At 41.0% G+C, this 18,154-nt stretch overlaps 1 protein-coding gene and 1 non-coding gene across 2 annotated transcripts; both read left to right on the top strand.

The window, feature by feature from the left end:
• The first annotated feature begins 6,812 nt into the window (after positions 1-6,812).
• LOC122098979 lies at positions 6,813-6,974 on the top strand. Its single transcript, XR_006145826.1, has one exon. It is a non-coding gene; the product is annotated as a U1 spliceosomal RNA (small nuclear RNA).
• Positions 6,975-14,492: 7,518 nt separating this feature from the next.
• Positions 14,493-15,068, top strand: LOC122098976 (tripartite motif-containing protein 43-like). The gene has a single exon (XM_042669545.1). The coding sequence runs from the start codon at positions 14,493-14,495 to the stop codon at positions 15,066-15,068; it is 576 nt and encodes a 191-aa protein (XP_042525479.1).
• The last annotated feature ends 3,086 nt before the right edge of the window (positions 15,069-18,154 follow it).

The following is an 18,154-nucleotide window of genomic DNA, read 5'->3' as shown; positions in this document are numbered from 1 at the left end:
ACTTTTTTTGAATGAGATGTTAGTGGAGTGGGTTAGACCTGAAATCCCAGCTACTGTGGGATCGAGAGGATCATGGTTTAAGGACAACTGAGGCAAAATTTTCATGAGTCCTTCTTTCAATCAACAGCCCGATGTGGTAGCACACACTTGATATTCCAGCTATGAAGGAGGCTTAGATAGAAAGTTCATAATTCCAGACCAGAAAACATAAAAGACTGTGAGACAGTATCTCAATGGAAGAATCTGGGCGTGGGAGTTGTCTCATCTAAGACAAAAAATGTAAAGTGGGAGATTTATAGATGTTATAGAGACCTGGTCAAAGATTAAGACCTATCTGAAAATAATCAATGCACAAAAGTGCTGTAGTCATGGATTAATTATAGAATTCTTGCCTAGTAAGTATGAAGCTCAGGGTTTAATCCAAGTCTTGCCAAAATATAATAATCAAAGGAATCATTTTAGTTAGTGTAATACAATTTATAATGAGATTTATTGGCATCAAACTCTGATCTAAGTTTAAGAAGAATACCCAAGAAAGGAAAAGTACTTGGCCTTCCTGAGAATTGATGGTAAACATTTAGAAAGTTTTCTGATCAGTGGGAAGTGGACAAATAATCCCTAAAGGGGAAGAACTTGGAGAGTGAAAATGGGATCACCTGGGCAAGAAGACAGTGGTGGAAGGTGTGACTGAATGGACAGCACAGTTTGAGGATTATGATAAATAGGTCTAACTTATACCTAAGTTTAACAGCAAGCAAAGCATTAAAGAGTTCCAGGCCTGACTTCTCAGGAAAAGGGAACTCTAGCAAGTGCCATGGCAACAAAGCAAAATCGTGCATGAAGCAAGGCAAGAAACACCAACACCCTTGATTGGTACAGTATTCCTTGGGGATCTAGGAAATTAAGCATCTAATTTACAACATGACTCCAGCTTTGGGAGATTGGGCATCTAGTTTGTGAGGCATGTCTAGCTTTGGGAGATTGAGCATCTAGTTTGCAAGGTAATCTCCAGGTTTTGTTGTATAGTAAATCTCCAATAAGGAAGATTAGGTGTAAGGTTTTTCAAGAAACCTAGAGTAGGGAAGGTGTTCAAGAAAACTCCAATAAAGAAGGTTGAGTGCACCAGAAATCTTAGGCCTAGAAACCTGCCAAAAATGGAAATAAAACAGAGAGCAAGGCAACAAAGACTGAGTTAAGAAGGCTCCTTTGGTCATTTCCCTATTAGTCCCTTGGGAAAAAGTGTTAAATACAGCATGCTAATGTAAAGTTGAGTTCTTATCGTTGTCTTTCTTAATATTTTGTTCTTAGTAGATCTTGTGTTTCTTGTTGGCCTCTTGATATTTCCACTCTGTGTGGCATAGGATTTTTTAGTCTTTATTGCAATAAATTTCTGAGCTGATTGTGTTCTAAGTTCTGTCATTATGCTGCTAGCAATATAGAACCATATGGTCAGCTAGAAAACAAAGATGAACTTTTTCCAATAACCAACCACAAACAGAATTCAACACAATCTCTAGTCTTAAACAGATTACAAAGAATAGAAAACTTTTAAAACAATTTTGGTAATGAGACACACTCGCATATGAACTGACTTTGTAATACTTCCTAGAAGGTCCTTAATCTTGAGGGCCTGCAAAAATTACTAGGGGAGGGAAAGTGCCCTACTGGGATTCCTCAGGGGAGAGACAGACACTTCTCCAAAATTATTTTATAAATATTATAGAAGCTTAAGATGGGTCTAATGACCCACATCCTACACCCAAAGTGGGCATTTTTGACTCACAAAGGATTCTGAATTTGCTAGGAGTTATTTTTATAGTCTCCACAATTTTAACCAGGTATTTTAAACAGTGGCCTTAGTCTGTGTTTCACCACATTTTTTAGACTAGAGCACTTTTTATATCAACTTATATTAAAGCCACATTATATTACACAGAGAGGTTAACTTTTTCTTCTTAAACTGTCTTTTATTAAGTCTTTAAGCAGACATTGTGGGACAGTAGTCTTACTATGGGACGAACTATATCTCTAGAGACTGAGATGCAAGAACAGTGGATGCATGGAACAGACAGGCAAAAGGACCTCACATGTCTTGCGAGATCGAATGAATGTTCTTGTCAGGCCCAGACCATCTGACAAAGAATAGTCCCCAAAAACCAAATTCAGGCAAACCAAACAAGTTAACTCACCAAAGGACAAGTGAAAGGAATTAACTCACCAAAGGTCTGGCAAGGAAAAATAGGAGTGAAGAAAATTCACCAACAGGCACAAAACAAAGAACAAAGTCACAGAAGATAAGAGTTTATACAGCAGACTGGTACCAGTTCCTGAAAAATCCAAAACTCTTTTCTGACATTTCAGCCTTAGAGAGGCTGTTGGAGGTAGGGGGAGGAGTGTGTGACTACAAGCGATCCACTTCCACCTAGTCCAGATAGATGGATCTTCAGAATCGGAAGCAGAATCTTACTCACCTCTGGAGATCGGCTGAATGATTCCAAAAAGATTTAGTGGTGTGGGAGGAATCCAGAGTCTGGCTTTCTGAGCAGTGGAAAGTCCATGGGGCCCTGGGATATCTCAAAAGTTATCTCCTGTGTGCAGTTCCTGTCCACCAGTGGCTTCAAGGAACCTAAGTAGCCCCTTGGCACTGGGATTTGGCTGTGGCTTCTAAGTCTTATATGGTGAGATACAGAGAAGCCACAGTTTGAGGGGTCAAATCAGGAGTCTTTATTAGAAAGCCAGCAACTGCAAGCACACTCATCCCCTCCCCCACCAAAACTTGCAGTTTTGTAGCTAGCATAAAACTTATAAAGACAAAAACCACATCAGGGCAAATGCTGTATGGTATGGGGATTAATAAAGTGTGTTTACAGAAGAAAAACAGGTCAGATAGGGAGTAAGGGAGCAGTTAGAGCATGTTCAAGGTGGTTATAATAGTTATCTAGGGGTAATAAACAGGAGTAGAGACTTCCCAGAGCCTAACAATCCGTGATATACCCAAAGGTTTCAGAATGGCCTATGCCCAATCTATAGTTCTTCGAAGTGAAAGTTCCCTATTACCTACTAAGGTGTCAAGATGCAACTGAAGGATTGACTCCTGCCATATTTCCCCAGGTCAAGCAAAACACCAGGTAGGCACTCATGTGCCCATCTGCAAGCAGGCCACTCCAACCTTGGCTTAGCTGAAAGCCCACTTACCCTAGGCAGAGCATTCCATTCTGAGTCTGTCCAAGTCTTGACCCCCAAGAGACCATAGCCTACAATTTGTCCTTGTCTCCAACCCAAGCAGTATCTATTCCAGGCCTGGCCAAGGACACTGCCCTGAACACCCAAGAGACCATAACCCCCTTTTTTTTTTTTTTTTGTCTTCGGCTTCTTTGTTAAGGCCCATATAACCAAACCCCAAATCCACACAATCACTGGAAGATCTGTGCTTCTCACTGGCAATAAACAGTTTTAGCCTGTTGAGAATCCACTCTAATCCTTTTTCATTCTCCTTCATTTTCCTAACAGTAATGAGGACAAGATGGCATTACTTAGGCCCAGTAGCCATATTTCATGGTAAGCAATTTTTTTTTTTTTTTGCCAGGAGGAGCCATTTTTCCAAGTGTTTCCTTCCCCAGGATATGTCTTTTTTCTATGATGTCCATTCTCAGCTTTTAGAGCACACCAATTGGGGACAGCAGGCAAGGTCATATGTAGAAAGAAGCTCTTGTTATTTTGTTTCCCCTGGTGTAAAAACTACACCTGATTAAGGAGTATAAGGTTTAAAACAACGGAGATAGTGCTATCTTTCTAAATACCCTGTTTCTAAATCCCTGGCTGCCACTCACCTTATCTTTCCTAGTCTATCCTCCCTCTGTTAAATTAAGAGTTAAATAGGAGAGATTGCATAATAATTACTTTACACAGACTTGTGAATTGTTTGCCCTGAACCAGACTTTAAAGATATTAAAAGAAAAAAGGGAACAATGTATATGGACTATATATATGCATTCAATGTGATATATATCTTTGGGAAATGTGGGCTGAGAGATTAATTTAAACAGTGCTTATTCTCCTGATGAAATTATGATAGTTCATGTTTCAGCTTATTAATGAGAGGAGTCTGTTAAAATATTGGTAAATCAACCTTGGATCGTGCAAGAAATCTCCAGTGGGTTTGTGGTAAGTGGAACAGATTTTCACAAGAGATTGAGTGCAGAGAAACAGGGTAATATTTGCCTGAAGATGCCAACGCATGCCACATGGCTAGCTCTTGCCTTTATCTCTCAGATAGAAGCTCCACTACGGAACATAGGCCAGAGCCATTGGGAGACACAGGTATGTGTGATATTATCAGAACATATGTGTGCCAAGGGATTTTAGGCCTTAAAGGATCATCTCAGGGAAGGAAAACCCAGGATTCAAATTGATGGTCTTCCTTATCTGTACTGGTCTTTTGGTCTCTCTCAATTCCTCTAAAAACATGTGTTCAGTATTTCCTCAGCCTTTTCATCCCTCAAGGCAACAAGGACTGCTGACTCCACATCTTGAGTTTCCAAATACTAATGTAAGCCTAAAGATTGCATCCTGATCAAGAGTTAAAAGAAGATGAAATTCCAGCTGATCTAGTGCTATTCACTGATAAGACACTTCATACCACAGAAAAGGATGGATTTGCTACACTTGGGTCACCAGAGCTTCTGAGGGAAGACAGTGGTCTGTGTCTTCTAGATCTGGAGGTAAGAAATTACTTTTAAAAGCCTGAAATGGGGATTTGACACCTGGTTAAAAAGCTACTTGCTCTCTGTGATGACAGAGAGACAGAGGAATTTAAAACAGCATTCTCTTCAAGACAAAGCCCGAGAAAGAGAGTATCTGACCTGCTATGGTTATGACTGATGTGGAATGTTCAACTGGAAATAGTCATTAAAATTTTTATATGGGAATTGGTTCATGAGAAACAGACAAGCCAGACTTTGAGAGCTCAAATTGAGAATCTTTATTAGAAAGCAGGTGACTGCAGAAGGACTCATGTCTCAAAGACCTGCAGACTATAATGTAGCTTGCACAAAGCTTGTAAAGACAAAATAATCACATGTTTGGGGTAAAGACCCAAGCCCAACAAAAACAAATCATCTAGGGGAGCAATCAGGGTCGAGCATTCTATGTAGCAGAGCTCTCTAGGGACCCAGCAGCATGACACCAATATTCCCAGAATGGCCTGTTTTCCCTCTAGGCTTTTTAGAGCTGGGTAAAAAGCCTCCAAGACCCATCCAGACTCCATGATGACGGTGAGGACAAAACAAGTTTACTTTGACCTAATATCCCTACTTCATTATAAAACAAGGGTAAATACAGAAGTTTAGGAAAACAACATGTGGCTACCCTGGCTCCATAACTACCAGCAGAATGCAGAATCCAAACACAGAATACTCCCACAACGCCATACCCAGAAGAGACCAGAGGTGAGGCCCCACAACACCCATACCCAGAGAGCTCCCCTGTCACCATGGCTCAGCCCACAACTAACACAGAAGAGCTGCAGGAGCAGCTCCATGTCTGTCCAGGATATGGGAGCCAACCTGAGAGTTCCTCGCAAAGACACAGAGGTCTGCCACAGCACTGCTGGTCATCCTCACAACCAGTTCTCTGCTGGGGTGAAGCCCTCCCGTTCCCACAGGAGATCAGAGCTGGTGGTTACCCACAAATCGTGACACGGACCCCTCTCCCTCCAACCCATGAAGGAACATTACACTTGAAGATGTCAAAGAAGTCCTAGCCCTTCCTCACTGCCCACATCCCACATGTTGGATTCCAGCAGGAGGTCCTAGGGACTCACACGTGCTGGGCGCCAGGACTCGGTGTCCTCAACAGTCCTGGCTATTAGGGGATAACAATGCTGGTCTGAAAACAAACGTCCCGGCACCCACAGAGCCTCTCCCTTCAGGAACCATGAAATGCTTCTGAATGGCAGCTGCAGGAGAAGCATTTCATCAGCTGCAGTTGCTAAGTGAACATGAGTGCCAGCTACAGGAGAAGCAACCCCATATCGTGAGCACCTGCTGGCGCTGGTAGAGCACTCCCCCATCAGGAGCCCAAACTCATGCATTCACAGGCCCCTACCAGAAGCCCAGGAATCACGCTGTAGCTGCTAGCAGAGAGTTCCCCTCTAGGGTGCCTGCCTCTCCACAAACCTCATGCCTGTCTCTCAGAGTCTTGAATCTACTGTTTCCATAATTGTGCAGCAGACATTTCCAATGGAACAATTTCTGGTAGATCTCATCCTCAGATACATCAAGAATGCACATGTGCCCACCAGCCATAGGAGGCCAAGCATAGACCACTTGTGGGGACAGACCCAACCCAGGGACAAGGCACAAACAAATCTTGTGCCCATGTGGGTAGCCCAACCCTCCTGAAGTCCCAATTCTAACCTTGCCATCCCCCACTGCAGACGGGACCAAGCTCCTCTCAGCAAGCTGGAGACAGCGCATGCACATGTGCTTGTTGGCATGGGCTGGCCTACCCAGTGTCAACTAGCCCGGGGCAAGTGAGGGCTGTCACATCATTCTGGTGTGAGCAGGCCAAGCTCAGGTCACGACCCCCACAATCCCAGGACCCAAATGTGTAAATCACAATGAAAGAAGACATGATTCATGGACTATCAGGACAACAAACCAAATCCCAAATCTAACAACAACCCAGGGAAGGACCCTAGTGAAAGTGAAGAAGAGATGGAGGACAAAAGAACCATTAAAGAAATGATGATGGAATTGGCCAAAGAAATAAAGGGGAAATGTGAAAGTATCAATAGGAGAAGGAAGACATGAATATTTACCTGGTAGGGGAGATACCATGATCATGAAGGTGGTTTTCCCAGGGCGAGGATTATCCATTGCACTACAGATGTGCTGAGCCTTGTGATTTCCCCAAAGTGGGAAACTCAATTGCATAATTTGCAGTAGTGGGGAATGACATTCGTGCTCTCCCCTGGTAAAAAATTTAAAAAAAGAAAAAGAAAAAGAAAGAACACATGACAAAGGAATTCCAAGATTTCTTAAGCCAGGCACCAACAGATCTTGCCTGTAATCTTAGCTACTCAAGAAGCTGAGATCTGAGGATCATGGTTCAAAGCCAGACTGGGCAGGAAGTCCTTGAAATTTTATCTCTAATAAACCACCAGAAAACTGGAAGTGGTGCTGTAGCTCAAGTAGTAGAGCACTCGCCATGAGCTGAACAGTGGAGAGAAAGCACTCAGGCCCAGAGTTCAAGCCCCACGACCGACAAAGAAAATAAAAAACAGAGTAAACCCTTCATTAACAGATGAAATTAATACTTGGAGAACTGATATTAATAGCATAAAGGGCTCATTTTCCACAATGCAAACACCAGTAGAAGTCATAGTTAACAGAATAAGTGAAATGGAAAATAGCATATCAGGAGTCAAGAATAAATCAGAAGAACTGGAACAGAAAGTCAAAGGCAGATGTTATGTCGAAAAACGAACTTTTTACAACTTTGCCGTGGGATGGGGGGATGGAGAGGAGTAGGGATAAAAGGGGAAACAAAGGAGGAGGCAACAATGCTTGATAAGAAATGTACTCACTATCTTGCCCATGTAATTGTAACCCCTCTGTATGATATTTTCACAATTAAAAAAGAACACTTAGAACATTCCAAAGGGAAATCCAAGATTTGGCCAAAGCAGCCAAGATATTAAATCTATGCATAATTAGAATCAACGAGGGAGCATAATTTAATAGAGGCATGGAAAACCTATTTGGTATAATAACAGAGTAGTTCCCCATCTTAAGAGAGAAAAACTCTCACCCACAAACAGAAGCATATAGAACCCTTAGCAGACAGGATACAAGGAGAAATATTTCTAGACACATCATAGTAAAAATATTAGACTTGAATAGCAAGGAATTGGCTTTAATTGCTCTAAAATCAAAGAAGGACATATATTACAATGGAAATAAAATGAGAATCACTGCGAACTTCTCTACACAGTCCCTCAATGCAAGGAGAGCCTGGAATGATATTATCTAAATCCTGAAAATCAACAACTGCCAACCCAAACTGTGACCCATTGAAGCAATCATTTATATTTGACAGAGAAACTAAAACTTTCCATGACAAAGATTAAAGGAAGTCATGAACATCAAACTGGCATTACAAACAATTCTAAAGGGAGGAATACAATCTGAAAAAAAAACAAAGAAAATGAAAGAAACATATCAGACAGAAACCACCACAAGACAAATTTAGTAACCACGGGAAAAGAAAAGAAACAAAATACAGGAAAATAAGTAAATGGCAAGAAAATTGACACATTTCGATAATAACCCTAAACATTAACAGACTCAATTCCCCAACGAAAGAAAACGAAAAGCAGATTGGATCAAAAGTAAAAGATCTATTCATTTGATTTTGCTAAGAGACCAATCTCACAGCCAAAGATAAAAACCAACTGTGAGCAAAGCGTTGGAAAGAGATCTTCCATTCAAATGTACCCTGCAAGAAAACAGGAGTAGCCATATTACTATCTGATAAGTAGACTTACTAAAATAAATACAGAGACAAGTAAGGACATTACATACCAATAAAGTGATTGATGCATGAAGAGGAAATCAGAGTGGTCAATATCTATGCACCAAGCAATGGAGTGCTTAAACAGGTTAAACAAATACTCTCAGCCTTACCGAACAAAATAGACTCAAATGCAATAATATTGGGAGATTTTAACACCTTACTCTCCTCAGAGGATACATCAACCAAACAAATATAAAAAAAGAAGCCTCTGAACTAAATGACACAACAATAAAAATGGACTTAGCAGACATCTAGTTTTCTACCCAACAACGACCTAATACACCTTCTTCTCAGCAGCCTATGGAACATTCTCAAACATAGATTACACGTGCAAAGAACCTCAGCAAATACAAGGAGATTGGCATAAATCCTACCATTATATCCAAACACAGTGGAATCAATCAAATTATTAAGAGCAAATCATACTTTAGAAATTACTCAAAAACATGGAGATTGAACAGCACACTACTGACTAACACCCAGGTCACAGAAAAAATTCAGGAAGAAATTATAATATTCTTACAACTCAATGAAAATGTAAACACATCACAATGGAACCTCTGGGATAGAACAAAGGCCATGTTGTAAAGAAAGGTCATAGCACTAATTGTACATATGAAAAAAATGGAAACATTAAAGTAAATAACCTCCTGATGCAATTGTAACTGCTAGAAAAACAAGAAAAACTCAAATCTAAAGTGATTAACTGGAGATACATAGCAAAAATTAGGGCAGAAATCAACAAAACAGAAACTAAGAAAAAACTATCCATAAAAATCAATGAAACAAGGGCTGGGAAGGTGGCTCAGTGGTAGATCACTTGCCTTGCATGCTTGAGGCCCTGTGTTTGATTCCTCAGCACCACATAAGCAGAAAAAAAGCCAGAAGTGGCACTGTGGCTCATGGTAGAGTGCTAGCCTTGAGGTGAAGATTTGAGGGACAGAACCCAGGCCCGGAGTTCAGGCCCCATGACCAGACCCAAAAAGAAAAAAATCAATGAAACAAAAAGCTGGGAATATTTTGGAAAACAAATTAATAAAATTGACAGACTAATTGTGAGATTAATGATAAAAAGAGAGGAAATTTATATAAACAAGATCAGAGACACCACAGGTAATATTATGACAAACACCCAAGAAATCCAAATAATTATAAAGGACTACACTCAAAATCTACACTCACTAAAGAAGGAAAACCAAGCAGAATTTCTAGAAACATACTAACTGCCTAAACTGAACCAACTAAACAACTAAACAAACAAATAGCATACAAGGAGATTGATGAAGTAATCAGAAGTCTTCCAACAAGGAAAAGCCGAGGCCCAATGGACTAACCACTGTATTCTGTGAGACTTTTAAAGGTGAACTAATATCAATACTCCCCAAGCTTTTCCAGGAAATAGATGTAGAGGGAGTAATCCCAAACTAATTCTATGAAGGCAATATCATACTCATCCCAAAATAAGGTAAGGCTCTGAAAAAAAAAAAAAAAAGAGACAACAATTGACTAATTTCTCTGATGAGCACTAATGCCGATCTCCTCAATAAAATATTAGCCAAAAAAATCTAGAAACTGCTGAAAAACATCTTACATTATGACCAAGTAGCCTTCATCTCAAAGATGAAGGCTGATTTTGTTAGTATTATCCCCACATTTTTTCCTCAGCACCACACATACCTAAGCACCGCCCTGCCCTGGAGTTCTGGCCAAACAGCTGGCCACTCCCTCTCTCTTTCCAGATTCACCTGAGCATGCACCTACCTCACTTCATGGCCCCAGACACTCCAGCTACCTGGAGTGGAACTGATGCCTTGTGCTTCCTCTCCTTGGAAATATGCCCCCTCTAATAACCTTATAATAATCTTTCTCCTGTGTCTGCTTGCCTCCAGCCTCCACATCCTCCCCTGGGATGGATCTGAAGGATTCCTTTCAGATTTAACATAGCTAAATCAATATATGTAATTCATCACATCGATAGAGCCATGGTCAAGAATCGCATGATCATCTCAATAGCTCAAAGGAACAGATTAGAAGATGCAGCCATAAAACCACATATTTATAGTCATATTCAACAAAGGAGCCAAAGGCAAACAGTTAAAAAAATTAGCCTCTTATTGGTGTTGGGAAAACATGACAGTCATATTCAGAAAACTAAAAGTTTATCCCTAATTGTCACTACACACTAACATCAATTCAAAGTGGATTATGTCAGACCCAAAACTCTAAAGTACTGTAAAATGACATGAAAACTCATAGGTACAGACAGGCAGGAAGTTCCTGAATAGAGTCCCAGGGGCACAATGGATAGGAGAGTGACTCAACAAGTGGGACTACATTGAAAAAAAGGTTTCTGACCAGCTAAGGACATAGCTAATAATCTAGAAAGACAGCCAACCAATTGGGAAAACATCATTACCAGCAATATATCAAAGGCCTACTACCCAACAAATACATTTTGCTCAAGAAATAACCCCTCCCAAACCTAATAAACAAATCACTAAATGGGCAATGGAGTTAAGGAGAGACGTCTCAGAAGGGGTGAGTGTGGCCAAAAAAATAAAAACAAAAAACAAACAAACAAAAAACACATAAAGAAATATTCATCATCCCTGGCCAAAAAGGAAATACAAATCAAAAGAACCCTGAGATATCATCTTACCCCAGTTAGACTGGCGAATACTTTGAACTCTGACCACAACAAATGCTGGCAGGGAGATAGAGAAGGAACCCTACTTCACTGTTGATGGGAATGTAAATTAATACAACCACTGTGGAAAGCAGTCAGTAGGTTCCCCAAAATCTCAACACAGACCTTCTGTATGACCCAGCCACACTATTCCTAGGCATCTACCCTAAGCATCATGAACCCCAATATGATAAATACTCCTGTACACCCATGTTCATTGCCACACTATTCAAAAGAGCCAGAATACGGAAACAACGCAGATGCCCCAAAATAGATGAATGGATGCAAAAAAAATGTGGTAGCTCTATGCAATGGAATTTTACACAGTCTCATCCATCAGGAATGGCGTGGAACTAGAACAAATCATATTAAGTGAAGAAAGCCAAGATCAGAGAGAGAAATGCCACATATTCTCCGTGATATATGAAAGATAGACTTAAAACAGAATGGGGGGCTGGGAAGGTGTCTCAGTGGTAGAGCGCTTGCTTTGCATGTATGAGGCCCTGGGTTTGATTCCTCAGCACCACATAAGCAAAAAGAAAAAAGCTGGAATTGGAGCTGTGGCTAAAATGGTAGAGTGCTAGCCTTGAGCTGAAGAGCTGAGGGACAGTGCCCAGGCCCAGAGTTCAGGCCCCACAACCGTACCCCCCAAAAAAACAAACAAAAGCAGAATGGGATATGACAAATGATACAGGATTCTAGACACTCAAATATAGGGAGCCTAAAAGAGGATAGTCTTAGGAGAAAATTACGATGTTGTAAGTTTCTTAATATATTTATGTGTGTGTGTGTGTGTGTGTGTGTGTGTGTGTGTGTGTGACCATGGCATTACTGTTCAACTTTCCATTAAAGTTCATCTAGTGTGTTGAGTTACTTGTCTGTTCTTTCTTTATTCTGACTCCCTCATAACTCAGTTTCCTAAAAATAACTGTTGAAAATGGGTCTGGTCAAACAAATGCCTGGTTGCAATGCATAAAATATTCTAATTACCCTTTAAATACAGGTAGGGCAAGAACTCATATTGTCCCCCTTGTCTCCATGATGGACCACAGATCCTGTCAGTACAGTGTGCCTGAAACTCTGCTTCCAAGGCAAGATATCTTAGGGTAACACGTCCTGAAGCACAGTCTCACTGTTGTCTCCCATGATCAATTAAAGCTACATCAGTTGGTTAAGTTCCTGTCCCATAATGTTAACTTCACCCCATGCCTTGCTAGGCAGGGTAGGAGAAGTCGAGTCCCTGGGAAATATATCTGGGTAGAGTGAAAGCCAGGCATTTGAGGAGATGTGAAAGTTCCACCTCTCAGAATTGCTACAGCTGATATCCAGTAGTATTGTGGGGCACATTTTCTTCAGGCTTTTCTGAACAAATGGAGCTGAACCTGTGTTAGGAAAAAGAAAATACCGACAGGCCCAACTTGGTCTTCAACATAGGAGGGGCAGACAAACCGTCCAGCAGGATAGAATATTGTGCAAGGTGGTGGAGTAGGGGTCAGGTTTATCTTGGTCTTAACAAGCAAACAGAAAATACGAAGCATAATATGGTCTTTTGGGGGCCCAGAAGGGGGAAGGGCGTGTGCTTTTGGTCAGGCTCAGAATAGAACGCTCTGCGTCCAGCAGGGAACTTTTCTGATAAGACCAGGTTGGAATGACTCACAGTCAAGCACGAGAGCACTCACCTGGTGTTTTGCTTGACCTGGGAGAAAAAGGCGTCTTCAATCCTTTCACCCTAGTATTTCAAAAAGTAGGAACTCTTCAACTGGAACTCCAGGTTTACATAGATGTCTTCAGGATTCAAGGAGGAGTTCCTGGTGACATTAAGGCCAAGGACATTTGAATTCATTTAGCAAGATGGCATGGGAAAATTGGACCGCTCCTGATATTATTCTAGCAGGAAAAAGGGGGAAGAGCATGTGTTCTAAAAGCTTGTAATTTCACCTCGAAAAATACTACGTTGTATAGTACCACAAATTAAAAGTTCAGAAGTGGCTTTCTTGCTATGCAAGAGTGCAGATATCAGTTCTAAAATCTCTCATTCTTGGGATTGGAAAATATTTTTAATTGGGTGTTGTGAATTAAATCACATGGAGACTAGTATTAAAATAGTTAAAAGAAAAAATAGTAAAAAAAAAAAAGAGAGAGAGAGAGAGAGAAGAGAATTGTCAGAGAACCTTGCTAAAAATTTCCTGCTTTGGTCTGGTGGTTTGGCTCCTTTTGAGTAAAAGAGGAACTGCTTTGGTCTTAAATTGGTTTCTTTACATGATGGGATTAAGACACACCCTAGACTCTTCCAGAAATAGCAGAGGGTGTGGGTATATTTTGAGATTTCTTGTGTACCCTTCACCATATTTCAAAGTCACCTTATGTAAGTATATTTTACCCTATTTAAACTAGCCAATATTGAGCAAATTGTGAACCTGAGCTTGGCCAATCTGAGCAGAGGGGCAGGGCCTGCGGCAGTCAGGATAAATAGGGGAGCAGCCTGCCTGTTCTATGTGTTTGCTTGACGATTTTTGGCTGATGGTACAGCTAGAAATATTTTCTGCCTTGCTGAGACAATTCTTTATTCTCTTTCTTTCTTTTCTTTCTTTTTCTTTTGTCTTTCTTTCTCCTATCCTTTATTTCTTTCTTTTTCTTCCTTTCTTTTTCTTTTTCTTTTCTTACCATTATTTTATTTTATTATAGAGGTGATGCACAGAAAGGTTATAGTAACAAACAAAAGGTACCAAGTATATTTCTTTTCCTAAGGTGTCATCCCCTCCCTTTCTCCTGCTTTCAGTTCTCATGACTGCCCCCTCCCATGTTGTAAAGCTCATTTCTAACACAGTGTCTAGTGAGTATCACTGTTGCATTGCTTCCCCCTTGGTTGATCTATGATTCCACTTCCCTTTTCCAAATCAGATAAACTTTGATACTCCAATGGTTGTTCGGAGCATAGTTATAACAAGGACAAACACAACTTGTACCAGAAATTCACTGAAAGCAACAGTAAAAGGGTGGGGCCTTGTTTTTAATCTCAATTCCAATCGATATGCAAATGAGTTGCACACCCTTCTCTCCACACCCTTCTCTAAGCCCGCCCACCCCAAGTATAAAAAGAATGGAACTAGGGAATCAAGCTATTCTGCACATCCCACCGCCTTGCCACGGACAGCACTTGGAGAGAGCTTGCCAGTGGTGAGGACCAGAGCAGGAGAATCTGCTCTCTCCATCCTCTTTGTTTGGAAAGATGGAGTGGGACATTGCCCAAGCCTTCCAGGAAGAGTTGAGATGCCCCATCTGCATGGAAACCTTTATCGACCCAGTCACCATCCACTGTGGGCACAGTTTGTGTCGACCGTGTCTGCGCCTCGTCTGGGAAGAAGCTGAGACTCCAGCCAGGTGCCCTGTGTGCAGGCAACCCTCTCAGCAAGAAGAGCTCAAAACCAACATTGCCCTACAGAGTCTGGTGTCCATCAGCCGACAAATCAGCCTCCGACAATTCCTGAGCTCCGAGGAGCATACATGCTGCACACACAAGGAGACCAAGCAGATGTTTTGTGAAGTGGACAAGAGCCTGCTGTGTCCTCACTGCTCCCCGTCTCGGGAACATGAGGCTCACAGACACCAACCTGTCTACTGTATTGCTGCAGACAAACGGAAGATTATTTTAAAGGAAATGGACACTATATGGGAGAAGATACAAGAAAACCAGAGCAATATATACGAGAAGAGGAACATCATCAACCAGTGGGTTTGGTACATGAATCTACACAGGGAGATGACCAAAGATTTTTATTCAGCACTGCATCTGGGTCTCCGGTAGGAGGAAATACGACTTTCGGAGATACTCAAAGAGAAAGGAAGAGTCATCTTTCTGCAACTCAGGACAATGGAAACCCAAATGCTTCAGAAAAGCAGTAACCTCAGAAACATATATCAGGAGCTGATGAAAACATATCAAAAGCCAGACCAGGAACTCCTGCGGCATTTAGAAGACACCCTGGAAAGATGCGAGAGTGCCTTGTTCTTCATGCCCCAGCTGAAGAAGCCAGAGCTCAGCCCTCCTCCCATTCCTAGATTGATGGATAACCTCAACCATTATCGAGTGGAGATCACCTATTGTCATTTGATTCAGAATCATGAAGAATCCAACTATGTTGCTCTTTCAGGAATCCAAGGGTTCAGCTATGGGAAACATTACTGGGAGCTCAGTGTCCAAGGCTTCTCCACCTGGGCTGTGGGCGTCTTCAGAAATTCAGCAATAGGGAGCAACCTTATTCTGAATGAATCTGAGGACATTTTTCTTCATTTCTCTGGCAAGGGGAACATTCATTATAGTATCTTTACCACCGCTCCATTGCTTCCTCACTTTATAGAGAGACCAGTGGGCCGCATTGGTGTGTTTCTTGATCTCGAAAATGGAAGTGTGAGTTTTGTGAATGCTACTAAGAATTCCTTTATCTGGAGATGTTGGGAGCCAAAAGTTAAGTCTCTCAAACTTGATAGGCTTAACTATCTCACTGGAACAACCTGAGCCTGAGTTTACAGAATCCCACCTTTTCACCACGCCTTAAAGTAAACACCCTGCAGCTACTAACGACCACCTTTTCACCCTGCCCTAAATCTACTTAACGACCACCTTTGCACCACGCCCTAAGTCCAAGCATATAAATACCCTTGTGTGAAAAATAAAAATTGGCAGCTTGATCAGAATCCTTGTCTTGCTGTCCTTCTTCGTGTCTCTTGTCCCTTCATTCCTTCTCGCTTAGGTTCACCGCCCTCGTTGAAGTCCTGCGGGTCGGGACATGGAGATACCCAACTAACTCCTTCCAGTATCCTGTCAAGCCTTGTTTTTTCTCCTGGTAACCCATAATCATAAGTAAAGAGCTTTTATTTCCTTTTTTTTTTTCTTTCTTTTTTTTTCTTGGTTGTGGAGATTGAATTCTGGGCCTGGGCACTATCCCTGAGCTCTTCCGCTCAAAGTGAGTGTTCTACCGCTTGAGGCACAGAGTCATTTCTGGTTTTCTAGTGGTTTATTGGAGATCAGGGCCTCTCGGACTTTCCTGCCAGGGCTGGCTTTGAACTGTGAGTCTCAGATCTCAGCATTCTGAGTAGCTAGGATTACAGACATGAGCCACCTGTGACCAGCTAGTAAAGAGACTTCCTATGTGTTGGGAACTCTCTATACCAGAGAACCCTTCTCAACTGAAGCAAATAACTTATGCTGTTCTTATTTGTCTTTGTAATGTAATTACATTTTTGTTATGAAATATAGAGTTAAAATAAAATGCAAGATGTAAAAATGTTAGTGCATGCATGTTTAATTTTGATTCTGACATATGATAAACACTATAATAAACAGTGGATGGCACAATGAAACTTGGCTTATAAGTAGCTTATTTCTTAATTGTTTCATCTTCATCTCTAACACCAGTAGCTAGGAGTTTCCATATTCCCTCTGCATTTCCACAAATGTTATTACTTCTCTGAAGAACAAAAGCAGAGTTGGCCTGACATCTTTCTGCAGACCATAGAGAAAATCTGGGCCATAAGACACTAGGCATTACCTATGTCTTCATGGTGTCTCAAGAAAGAAGAAGTTCTGATGTTTCCCAAGCAAAGAGATTAGTTAAAGGAAGAGCCATCTTATTGCTTTAAAGATAGCATCCATTTAAGCTACTGTGCCCACTAAACTCAGATTAATGGCATGAGGCAGATATTCAGGAGGGAATGAAAAAGATAACTGGCTTATTGATTTTTGCAAGATTATAAATCGAACATAGTACTAGAAATGAATCATACTAAATTTAGCTTGCTTACCTACAAAGCAACTCTTCACATCCAATCGTGTGTCACTGTGCTCACTTTAACAAAGGCAAAACCCCCCTCAGTGCCAGGAATATTTAATTTCCTCCTTCAAGCCTATTAAGGTTCACTTTTTTTTATACGCAAGCCAGATTCCTGTAGTGAGATCATTTTTTAAAGTTTTCCTTTTGGTTATGGATTGAGGCTGTTTGGAGGGGTTGTGAGGGAAAGAAATGGAGAGAGTGGGCTTAATTGGGATACATTACATGTGTGTATGAGAGTATGGTTTCCCTTTCCCATCCCTTCCCATACTCCCCCCACCTCCACCCACCCTATCCCCCCCAAAGTTGTAAATTCGTTTTTCAACGACTTGTACATCTCATTGTTGCAATGGGTCTACCTGTATCCTTATTTAAATGATTTGTTTTTTCCCTTCCCAAAATATTCATTTTTTAGAGTGGAGTAACTCCATAATATTTCTTCTGGCTTGTTTGTCTTCCTCATTGGTTATCTTAAAATTATAGAATTATTTACTTTTACATCTTAGAGAAAATTGAATTTAGCTACTTATATATTAGATTCAGAATGAAGGTGACTTAAGGAAAAATGTTTTGTATTACTATAGGCCGCAAACAGTGTTAAGAAATTTGCTCACATTGTCAAATATGTTCATCACAAAATTATTTAGAGGATTTTTGTCATCATTGATTTGTTTCACTTTGGCAGAAGTGGGTTATAAACTGAGGGTCTTCCACTTGCTAAGCAAGCATTCCATCACTTGAGCTACCCTGCCTGACCACCCTTGCTGTTTCTTTTTTTCTCTGTTTTTGTTTGTAAAGCTAGTGCTCAAATCCAGGGCCTCAGACATGCTAAGCAAGCACCATACCATTGAGATGTACCCCAGGCCCAAGCAAAGCAATCTTATCACATCCATACAGAAAGAAATCTGGTATTTTAGTACACCATGATGTCAGAATGAAGCAAGATCACAATAATATTAACAGGAGGATAAATCACTCAATGGTGATGTATCTATCCATCTATCTATCTATCTATCTATCTATCTATCTATCTATCTTCCTGACCCTGGGGTTGAACTCAGGG

This window comes from Dipodomys spectabilis, unplaced genomic scaffold (genome assembly GCF_019054845.1).
Source record: "Dipodomys spectabilis isolate Male_0828 unplaced genomic scaffold, ASM1905484v1 ptg000498l, whole genome shotgun sequence".
In the NCBI taxonomy this organism is placed as follows: domain Eukaryota; kingdom Metazoa; phylum Chordata; class Mammalia; order Rodentia; family Heteromyidae; genus Dipodomys; species Dipodomys spectabilis.
This window is presented reverse-complemented; position numbering and strand designations above follow the sequence as displayed.

Excerpts from the sequence above, each read along its gene's own strand:
- LOC122098976 (XM_042669545.1), top strand. The coding sequence starts at position 14,493 with ATGGAGTGGGACATTGCCCAAGCCTTCCAGGAAGAGTTGAGATGCCCC.